General features: G+C 33.8%; 1 protein-coding gene across 1 annotated transcript; it reads right to left on the reverse strand.

Moving 5' to 3' along the window:
* Window positions 1-1,201: 1,201 nt before the first annotated feature.
* LOC112522211 (cytochrome P450 76A2-like) lies at window positions 1,202-2,928 on the reverse strand. The gene is made up of 2 exons (XM_025131307.1): window positions 1,990-2,928; window positions 1,202-1,813 (listed from the first exon to the last, which is right to left on the reverse strand). The coding sequence occupies exons 1-2, from the start codon at window positions 2,926-2,928 to the stop codon at window positions 1,202-1,204; spliced, it is 1,551 nt and encodes a 516-aa protein (XP_024987075.1).
* Window positions 2,929-12,073: the final 9,145 nt, after the last annotated feature.

The raw sequence follows: 12,073 nt of genomic DNA on the forward strand, positions 1-12,073 counted from the left end.
AGGAGTCACGAGTGGTTATTTCAAAGGATTTCATAAGATTTGTTTATAATAATGTTTCAAAATGATGCTAAAAACATTTGTTTTATAATAACTAATAATAAAAAGTAATTTGATTATTTTTTATAATTATCTATGATTGGTTTTCGTTATTTATATATAAAGAACGAAATTCAATTTTATCCAAAATCTTACAAATTAAACATAACAAAGATTTTAAATTATTTTAAATCTAAACCCTTTCAATTTCAGGATTGGGTTCCGATTAGAAGCGTAATAACGGATCTTCATCATTGAATGCACATTAGGATGAGATGCAACGAGATGAATTGGATTAATCCTCGCATCAAACATGATCTATGTGTGGCTTGAAATTAAAAGTGATCAAAGGTTCGGATCGCTTCTTACGCTTCTCGCTTTAGCTCTAATTCTCATACAATAATTCACATTTAATTTCAAACACGTAATCCAAATTCCTCAAGGACATCGACTAAAACTAAATGGCACTATGTGACTGTTTGACAATTGGTGAATGGTTTGGTACAAAATGATTAAGTGGTAAGAATAATTAAGAGACTCTTTTGATATAGTGCAAAATGTAATATAATTGTTTGATAATTATTTACAATGAAATTAGGGCACTAAATGGTTAAGAGAGACCCATGATACAAAATCATTCAGATGATTTTAAAACCATTAAAAGACATACTTTTTTTTATCAAACAAAATTCAACTCTTAACAATTCAAAAATTATCTCTTAATAAAATTATTAAAAAAGAAACAACAAACAATTTATAAAATTTATCGTTATAACCAATAGAACAATCACAATTTCAAAATATTCATCACGAAAAATAAGCACGTGATTAGTTCTTAAAGATTCGTCATTATAAATAGCACGTGCCCTAAAATTCAACTTTGGCGTATGGGATCCAGATTTGTGATTATGCGCAAGGTGAATAGCATCAACGTAATTTATAATTAATTATTATAATATATATTTTATATAATATCGATAACAAGACTTACACACGAAAACATGATTTTTTTTTTTTAGTATTTAAAAGTACGACGATTTAATAAATTACATGAAAATGTAATTTAATAAAATTAGCGATATATAGATAACAACATTATACATTATATCGGTATTTATGTCATCTTATATGTAACTCCATTAATTTTAAAGGACTTAAAAGAAAACTAACGTGTTGTTTTTTTGGGTATTGACTTCAACGGTTCCAGTTTTCTTACTGTTATTCCCAATTTATCCCTCATGTCCACTGTGTCGGCAATGATACCACTTTCGAGCTCCCAATCAAACTCATGTAGCAACGAACCTAATACAAGGTGCAACACACGGTGGGCTAACGGTAATCCTACACACATCCTTCGACCTGCACCAAATGGTATTAATTCGAAGTGTTGACCTTTATAGTCAACTTTTGATCCCAAGAACCTCTCGGGCTCGAATAAATTAGCGTTTTCCCAACACTCAGGGTCCCTGCCTATGGCCCATGCGTTAACGAACAATTGGGTGTTTTTAGGTATATGGTATCCCATGAAATCGGTATCACGACCCGCTTTTCGTGGGACCAGGAACGGGATCGGAGGGTGTAGTCGTAGGGCTTCTTTTACAATTGCTTGTAGGTAAGGAAGATTATCGATGGAACTCTCTTCGAATTTTTGATTTGGGCCGATGATCGAGGCGAGCTCATGTTTAGCCCGAGTCATTTTCTCGGGGCATCGTAGTAATTCGGTCAGTGCCCACTCGATGGTGCTGCTGGTTGTTTCCGAACCTGCTAGAAATATCTCCTACATTTGTCGACCAAACGATTTTTAGAAAAATGTTTAGAGAAATAAATCAAATCAAACCAAACTGACTCGCTATATCCCGCTCGGATGTGGAGTCTGAAAAGATAAGATACATACAGACTAGACTCGTACTCCAAAGAGTAAAACGGTAGTTTCTTTCCCCAAAACAAACTCACCAAAATAAATATAGTGATGTCCTTTTCCGACATCTTCTCGGGTTCATCCTTTCCGGTGCGTTCGTAGTCCAATAACACGTCCAAAAAGTCCTTCCGCCTCTCTTCATCATGTGTCGCTTCCTTCCCCCGCTCCTCCACCCGCTCTTGCACCCACCCTGTCGCTATCTCTAAAGCATATCCCATATCCCGGTCCATTTTCCCTCTCAACCCTAGCAAATCAAACCGCTTTAGCCACGGGTACAAATCCGATATATTCGGATGACCACCCCATTCCATCATCCCTAACATCGCTGTAAAAAACTTCGATGCAAGTTTCGAGTCCGGATCCGCCAAGTCCCGAGAAAGCATGAGGTTTCCGAGCAGGTTAAATGTCGTGAGGAACACAAACTTCGCGACATGAACCCCGCTCCCAATTTTAGCCAATCTGGCTTCATTTTCAATCCAACTTAACATGTTATCGACACACCGTCTCCTGACGGCGGCCGACTCGTTGATCCTTTTAGCCACAAACATCTCGACTGTACAGATCTTCCTCAGCACTCGCCAGTACATCCCGTACGGTGCTAGTGCCAAGGAAGATCTGTCATAATCATGAGACCTGCTGGTCTCTGTGATCGTACGTTCCAAGAACGCCAGATCATGGTTCTTGAACAACTCGGTGGCAGCCTTGGCACTCAAGATAGCCACTGTATTCACCGAACCGAGCTTTAACCGAACAACCGGACCATATTCCGTGGCTAGGCTAGCCACGGTTCTATGCGGCATGGCACCAAGATTGAAAAGGTTTCCGAATAGTGGCCATCCTGGTGGAGCCGGTGGTTGCCGGTCTTCACCAGTTGCCGCCCATTTCCGGCGGAGGAGAATGAGCAAGAAAGCAGCGGCTGAGGAAATCAGACCAAGTGTCCAATTAAACTCCATGGTCATTGTAATTTGGATCATAGATTTGATACATATTTTTTGTATTTAAAGATGTTATGAAGCGCTGGTCATGAGTCATCTGCCGGCAGTCATCAAATTTATGGAGTAATAAATCCTATCGTCTAGAAAACAAATGTTTATAAAAAAATTGTAATTATTATTTTTTTAAATAACTAAATGATATTCTTGAGATTAAATTTTGACTTAGGATCAGGTGGGAATAAGAATTTTTTCGTAAGACCAATTTTCAATCCTTAGATTAAATCTATAATTTGACAATCTGAACATTCATAAATGTCACGAGACTTCTCATTAATCACAAAATTGACATCGTACAACTTTAGATCATTAGCTTATAAAGTTGATCAATGAACATAAATTGATCTTACGGGTCTCACAAAAAACCTTTGGTCTCACGTGAACCCAATCCTTAAATTTTTTTACTTTCTATAAATATTTATTTTGAGACAAACTAAAATAAAAAAATGTAAATTTAATTTAAAATTAAAATATAATTTTGTACTACAACTTTTAATAAAAAAAATTAATAATAATTACTATAAATATTGATTTTGTTTGTTATGGGTTTACATTTAAAAATATTATAATAAGTTTACAATACGCTTTTAAGACATTTTAAAATAAAATGTCATATTAGCTATTTTATATATTTTATTTGAAAATTTGTCTTATAAAAACAAGTATCATATAAAAAGTTATATTTATTGGACACCTTCTATAAAATAGCTCTACGATGTAAAAATGTCATTAAAAACTTATTAAGACGTCTAAGAAACACCATATAAACTTATTAGATAATACATTTTATTGTTTGATCTTATAAACGTAAGCCCTAAAAACTTATCTACTAGAACAATTAGACATTGTTGAAATCTTATAAACCTAATTCGTTGTAAAATATATTCCGTCTTGATGTCATTTTCTCGAGGAAATATGTTGCTTTCGTGAAAAGATAATAAACTATTAACAATGTATATAAAAATATTGATTGATAATTAGTTAAATTATAGAAAAATTGGTTAAAATAATCATTTTTCTCATATAAATTATTCTCCTAACTATTCTTTTCCATGATTTATTAAAATATTACTATGTTCATAAGTCTCACGTCCGTCACTTATGGATCCAGCTAAAAGACAAAAAAAATTTATCAGATTTGACACAGGTCCGCAATTGCGACGACCATATCTACAATTTGATTTTTTTTCTTTTACGTAGGTCTGCAAGTGGCTGACGTGAGACTTACGTACGCAGTGATATTTGAGTAAATAAGGAAGATGAATGGTAGGGAGACCAATCTATAAAAAAGAAATGAATATTTTGACCAATTTTCGTAAATTATATTGTATATTTCATACTAAAATAAATGACAAATTGCATGAAAAAGTAACGTACTTTAACTTGATTTATATTTTGGGTAACGTACTTTCAAAACTTCTATTTTGGTACCTAAGATGTAAAGCTTCAAACATTTAAGTACCCGGATAATCGGTTGAAACATTAGCCGGTTATTATGTTGATGTGGCTAGTAACGTACTTTGTGAACTACTGATCCATCTTAAAAATGTATCCGATCGACAAATACCCTAAATCTAACACCGTCATGACCCCCAATACTTTTTTTGTCCATTTTTTAAATTTAAAATATTTCTTATGAAAAAATTAACATAAAAAGTTATAATTTATTCGACTTTTTAATCTTTTAACCTTTTTTTAGTCAATTAATTAACAAGAAAAATATATAATTAATTAAAAATATATTGGTCGAAAATGATACCTCTTTTTTATTTTATAGTTGACAACTTATTTGTTTAATTAAATAAGTGTAATTAAAAAAAAAGATTAATTATAAAATTTGTTTGGAATCTTTGAGGCACCTCTCATAAGCATCGCATATTATTTCCAGATTCTAAGGAAAAGAGCTTTTTGTCCTTGCACGGACTTCAAATTTTTTAAAAATGGTATACAATTTTAAAATAAACTAAAAGAATAGTGGCACAACGTAGTGAAAATAAATTTTGATTTTGATTCTTTTTTGTCTTGATTAATGTTATAATACGGTTTTATTTGATTTTAAAAAAACGATAACTCTTTTATTTTTGAATAAAATATAAATATAAAGATATATAAAAAAATACTGATATTGGTACCAAACTGACTATTTAAAATTTCTTCTGTTTGTGTATTTCTTTAATTCATTTTTTTAAAGGCAAAAAAGGAAGGACAAGGAGGAGAGCTTCGACATGGCCATCACCCTCACCAAGCCAACCAATAATATTAAACAAAACATCCAGCAAGAAGCTAGACACAAGAGGAAACAAGAATCCACAACATCAAACGAAAACAAAAAGAAGCAAAAAGAGACATCTCCAAGCAAAAGCCAGAGCAAAACCCAGCCTAAGACAAGCAAAGAGACTAAACAAGGTAAGGAGAAGAAGACCAACTATCCCAATTAAGATGGAACTTACGATTCTTTTTCCACATCCAAAGCTTGGATAAATTTTGAACACCTAGGAATGGGTCTTCACCTCTCTTCTTAGCTTCCGCACCATCCTTAGCATGAAAAATTTCATTCCGCCACTTCCAAAGTTGCCAAAGCGCCACAGCGCACACTGATAAGAAAGTCACTCCAACCTTACGATGAGTACCTACTTGTTTGATCAACATTTTAAAATCAGATACCGAGGATAGCCGCGGGGTTTTAAGATCCCACCAAGCCCATATTTTCCTCCAAAGAATGCTTGCCTCCGAACAAGAGAAGAAACAATGGTCCATAGTTTCAACACCTTTGCTGCAAAAGATGCACTGCAAAGATTGTAACGGAATTCCTCTTTTTGAAAGATTGAGTCTTACCGGAATAGCCTCTTTAAGGAAGCGCCAAGTGAAGATGTTTACCTTCCTTGGAATTAAAGGACTCCAAAAAAACGGATCATTGCTTCCAACATTTGTATCAACCGCCCCTTAAATTAATTTGGACAAGAAGTTGACCGAAAAAATCCCGTTCTTGTTCCAATTCCACGACCAAATATCCTCACCCGAAGTATTGAAAGCCACATGAGAGAGTTGCCTTTCTAGGGCTTGAAGATCATCTAAGCTTCTACCTCTAATCGTTGTTTTCCAATCCCAAGCACCACTCCAAGAACCATTAATATAAGTCCATCTGTCTTTGAAAGAAGCATTTTTATTCCTTTCCATGGCATAAAGTCTAGGGAAAAGGTCTTTCAACTTTGAGCCTTGGCCGATGCTCGCATCTTTCCAAAAAAGAGAAGAAGAATCTTTAGCAACCTTTTTTGTAAACGAAAGGATAACATTTTGACCTCAACTTCCACATTTTTACAAGTGTTGACAATAGAAACCCAAACGTTTTTTCCAACCAAAGGCCTATTTGAAAAAAGACCACCATCTTCACCATAAAATTCAGAAATGACATCCTTCCAAATCGCATTAGAGCTAGACAAGAACCTCCATATCCATTTTGCTAACAAAGCAACATTTTTTGTTTTCAAAATAACGATACCCAAACCACCATTTGACTTAGGGCTCAAAAGTTTCTCCCAAGCAACCCAATGTAATTTTTTTTCATCCTCCTTAAAACCCCAAAAAAATCTTCTCCTTATAGATTCCAAAGTTTTTAAAACTGAGTTGGGCGCTTTGAAAAGGGAAAAGAAGAACAGCGAAAGAGAAGATAACACCAACTGAATTAGAGTATATCTTCCGCCTATGGAGAGGCAATGAGACTTCCAAATTAAAAACTTTTTAAGGAATTTATCTTCCACGACAGGCAATGAAACATTTTCATTTTTTTCTTTTTTTCTTTTGATGCGTAAGATTTTAGTAGATCAAAACATATTGAATGCAACAATTTATTGGGTAAGCACTTACCTAGGTAAGAGTCACCTTCCTCAATTACCGGGTAAGACTCTTCATCCTTCTTATTGCTCTTACCCGGTAAGATTCTTGGCTCTTCTCATGTTCATCCGATGAGGAAATTTATGCGTTAATCACTTACCAAGTAAGTGTTTAGTAAATGGCCCCTAATTCACTATATATTCAAATTGTTTTCTCATAAGTTAACAAAAATAAAAAACATATATTCCATTAATGATCAGCCATTAAATGGAGTGATTCACAACAAATTGTATTCGGTTTCTGTCGATTAACGTAACTTCTTTTTTATAACAAATAACAAAAAAAAAACTTGCATTCATCGAACAATCATCCGTAACTTGAATCATGTTCAGTTTTACTGATTAACGCAACTCCTTTGAAAGTAAAGTTTAATTGTTAAAAACCACAAGGTTGGTGCTTGATTGTTTTGAGCTTGGTTTCCAAAGGTCAAAAGTATTTGGAGGTCTCGGGTTCAAGTCCAAGAAGGAATAAAAATCTTCTTTGTATCCATGGAGGTTCAAATGTGTTGACTCTGGACTACCCACAAAACAGATGGTCGTACTGAGATTAGTCGGCTCGCATGGCGGATTGGATATCGAGGTTAATAAAAAAAGGTTTAATTGTCGAGAGATGTTAAGTTTAATCAAGTCATTGTAATATATGCTTGTTTGAACTTCATTGATTTGTTTGCTCAGAAGCTTAAATATTATCATTAGGTGAATAGGCAAAGGGTTATGTGAAAAATTAAGTTATGGGTAGAAATGTAAGAAGATATTTGAATCCTTGATTAGTTTTAATCTCATGTCTGCCATGAATTGCGTTTTAGAATGGAATTGATCTGTGGTGCATTTTGGAGCACCTCATTAGTGTTGAAATTCAATTAAGATTGATCCAATTGTGGATACCTCTTCTTACGCTTCTCACTATAACTTTCATTCTCAACGGAACTCAACCCTATGTGAAACATAATTATTAACGAATACAACAGAGAAAAATTTATTATCCAAAGTTTAAATGGGCTAACAAGGTTTGGTACACGAGACAGAACAGGATAGGAAGGAACAAAACTCATTGTCTCACGTTTGGCGCGACATGAGACAAGATAAGAACTCATTGTCCCACGTTTGGTGCAACATAGGACAAGGACAAGAACCGGGACAAGGTGGGACAATATGGGACGAAAAAAAAACTTTTTCTTGTTCTACCAAAATAGATGGGACAAGAATGAGACAAAAATTAAATTTATTACTATTTAACACTCGTTTGATATATATTTTAACAAAAAAAACAAGTTTGATATATAATGTTAATATGGTATTTTTTTTTAGTGGTCACCACCGCTAGTCACGGTCGCCGCCGCCACCACCAATAGCCATCGTCGCTCACCAGTAGCCACACCTCCACCTCCTCTTCCATTATAACAACCTCTTCCACCGCCGTCGACCATCGACCACCACCGTTTATTGCCACCACCACAACCATTGTAGGCCACCAACCACCACTCTCCATCGCTAACGTCATTACGATCGTTGGCCACCTCCAGCTCCTCCTCTACTACAATCACCTCTTCCACCTCCTCCACAATCAGCATCGGCCACCGATCACCACCTTTCATCGCTATCTCTGCCACCACCAACACCGTGGGCCACCTCACCTCTACCATAACCACCACCAACACCGGCTACTACTATCACTGCCCACCACCACCATCAGCTACCACTACCACTGCTCATCATAAGTACTACCTCTACTACATCGACCACAACTACCTCCACCACCATTATTGACTGCCACCATCACCACTATCCACGATCTTCACGTCCTTTACCAACAACCACTGCCTCTACCTCCACAATCACCGTTGACCACCACCACCACCACCCATTGCTACCACAACTAGTACTTTCGGCCACCACCACCATAACCACTCAAAATTTTAAAAAACTAAATGGATGCATCTCAAACTTCATCATGACAAAGTTACAAACTTCATTCACTTTCCTCTCTTTTTATAACACATCTTCATCCTTCTTTCACGATCTTTCTTTCAATGTGGGACACTTCACGAGCACTTCAATAGTTTCTTTGTCTTTTTTAATTATAACTTCAACAACAAAAAAATTATTAATTAGTTTTTATAGTTAAAAATGAACAATATTGTTCAAATATCTAAAAATATAAGACATTTTTATTACATTATATTATACATAAAACTAATTATATATAAAAAAAATCAAGTATCTCACAAGCTTTTTGAGTCGAGTATTGTGTAGCTCGACTCGACTCGTTAATATGTCGAGTCGAGTTCGAGTTTGAGCCGAGCCTATTTGATTTGAATGTTGACCGAGTCGATCTCGAGTAACTCACGAATTCCCTCGTACCGTTTACACCCCTAATCCTATCCAATTATATATGCATACCAAACGCTACCTAATGACACTGAATCCGTAAATAAATTAATAATAAACCTTAAATAAATATAAAATAATTTAAATCAAGCCAAAACCAAACAAAACTATGGGCCACTTTAAAAAAAATTAAAACTGCTTCATTTTAAAAAAATGTCATAATTTTTTTAAAATATAAGTTTCTCAAACAATGAAACGTATCAAATTACGTTTCCATCTTAATAAGATGTTATATGACATCCTCGATTGTTTGATATTTTAAGATAATGTACAAAAAGAGACTTGAAAATAACTTGAGAAACATATAAAAAATAGATGAAAGAATATATCATACGTTAAGTAATACATGGAGTAATTTTGGATATAGCAGTAAAAGCAAGACATATAGGTGGATCGACTAACCAATTTCCCATTAATATAGGATCCACACAAGGAAAAACATGTGACATTTGTTGGTTATTAGCGGCATCCCGAAAACGTCTGGGTTGAAATATGGCTTTCAAATTAAGTTCCGAATTAGTGGATGTTGCCAAAGGGAGTGACGATAGATGTCAAAATAAAGATAATAAAGTGATCATGAATTTGGTGTACTTTGTTTTATATTTTTTGTATTTGGCTGATTTTCGATTTAAAAACTAAGAGGAAATATTTGTATTTTTAAGAGACGGGTGGTTATAAAATTAATCACACCCATTGGATTATCTCAATCCAATGGTTTGCATGGGTTCTTCAGTTCTTTCTTTATTCAGAATTCTCTTTCGATCTCGTCCCTTTTTATCACCCAAACATTGGTTTTTAATAATTTTGAGTAAACCATGTTTTTGGTCCTTATAGTTTGTTGGAATTGACGGATCTGTCGATATGGTTTGTAAATCTTCATGGATATGGTCCCTAATGCAGAGGCTATCCATGAAGACAACCCTTTCTTGTCGTTTTCAAGAAAACTTGTAGCCCTCCATCTTAGTCGCGCTTCACTTGAGTTCTTCATCTTCTTGCCATTTCCACGCTCCTTCAATTGACCGAAGCTAACCCCTTTCGTCCTCAACTCGTGAACGCATCCAGTTAAAGTATGATTATCAGTTTTCTCCCTCTAAATCTACTTGTACATTTTCTAGTACCTACAAAGCTTAAGTTGAACCAATAACACCATCACTAGTAAGTGCAAAGCTTCATCTTTCATTTCTATCATTGACGACTTTAAAAGCATAGAAAAGTGAACAAAACCACAAACAAATAACTAAATTCAAGAATGATTAGGCGGATTTGGATTTGCAAATAAGACAGTGATATATGGATGACCAAAATGGTAGTTTTTAATCAAGGGATCATGAAGATTATACTGTTTCTTTGGAAACGGCGACGAAAGGGGGAATGTGACGAGTAGGGAGAAGGGGCGAGAAAGGGGAAGTGGAGGGGGCGTTGCAACATGAAGGCATAAGGGAGATCTCGAAGAAGGGTGTCAAGAAAGGGGCGGTGAAAAAAAACAAAAGGTGTATGAGTGAAAGGGGTGAAGGGGAAGGAGGGGTTTTTCTCTTTTCTTTTATTTATAAAAGTTTTTAGTTTTACAAAAATACCCTCACATGTAAAACACGTGAATTCAACATAAGACCTTAAAAAAGGGTTGTTATTTGTACCCTTACTTATTAAAAAAGTTATTAGAAGGGTATTCATGTAATGCATCGAGACATATCTTGATTTTAGTGTTTCGTTTTATTCCTTTTTTATGTCGATATAATACGCTTTTATGTGGTTTTGATAAAGCGATAATGTTTTTATTTTATTTTTGAATGAAATATAAATTTGAAAATATCATATAATTTTTGAAAAAATATATATCGATATCAATATCAAATTAATCTTTTTAAAAGTTTTTATATTTTGATGTAATGTTCCTAACTCAATTTTTTAATTATAATTTAATTTAGGTTTAGTAACAATGAAATTTAATTTAGGTTTAATAATATAATTTTTTTATAAAGATAATAATTAAGTATTCTGTTAAAACTCAATAATTATCTTAATTATATTTTAGATTTTTGTATATTTAAAATGAGATGTTTATCCAATATTTGATTATGTTTATCTGCAGTTAGTTACACGAATTCAAATATAGAGCTTTAATAAGTTGTACTTATGCACAATTTACTTGTAATCTTAATTTTTAAATAATATGCATAAATAAACAGTACTTCGTGCATAAAAAATGACTTTTAAGAGCTTTTGTTAAATGTTTTATAATATAGTATAGATAAAAAAACCTACTAATAACATTAAATTGCCTAAAAGTTTAAAAAACTTTTTCTCTCTCTTATGTCCCCCCCCTCTCTTACTTTTTTTAATTAATAGATAATTATAATTATTAATTTATAGTAATTATAATTTTTATTTGTATTATATATTAATCAAATTTAAAACCAATAAATTGGAAAGCAATAAGTCTTGTTATTTATAAAAAATAATATATCATTTATTTTATAATTTTACAAATTTTAACCATGTGTATATAGTCGTATAGTTTGTCCTTATAAAAATCGAATAAAAACTTTAAAAATTCAGGGGCTGTTTGGCAGTTGCTGAATGGTTTGGTGCAGAATGGTTAAGTGGTCAGAATGGTTAAGAGGGCCAGAATGGTTAAGTACTGAATGAAATAATGTTGTTTGGTAATTGTTCTCTGAATRACAGTAAATTACCATTTTAACCCTCATTCACATTTTCTTTGAATTTGAAGTTGGATAATGTGTTAGGGCCGATTGCCAATCTGCTTCATCGATCGCTCTTTCATTCAAGAACCCTAACCCTACTTCTATCGAACAATCTGCTTCATCGATCGCTCTTTCATTCAAGAACCC

The sequence above is a fragment of the Cynara cardunculus genome, assembly GCF_001531365.2.
Source record: "Cynara cardunculus var. scolymus isolate 2C chromosome LG 11, CcrdV1, whole genome shotgun sequence".
Classification (NCBI taxonomy): domain Eukaryota; kingdom Viridiplantae; phylum Streptophyta; class Magnoliopsida; order Asterales; family Asteraceae; genus Cynara; species Cynara cardunculus.

Excerpts from the sequence above, each read along its gene's own strand:
- LOC112522211 (XM_025131307.1), bottom strand. The coding sequence starts at position 2,928 with ATGATCCAAATTACAATGACCATGGAGTTTAATTGGACACTTGGTCTG. Across the intron at positions 1,814-1,989 it reads ACATCACTATATTTATTTTG|GAGATATTTCTAGCAGGTTC; the intron begins GTGAGTTTGTTT and ends CGACAAATGTAG.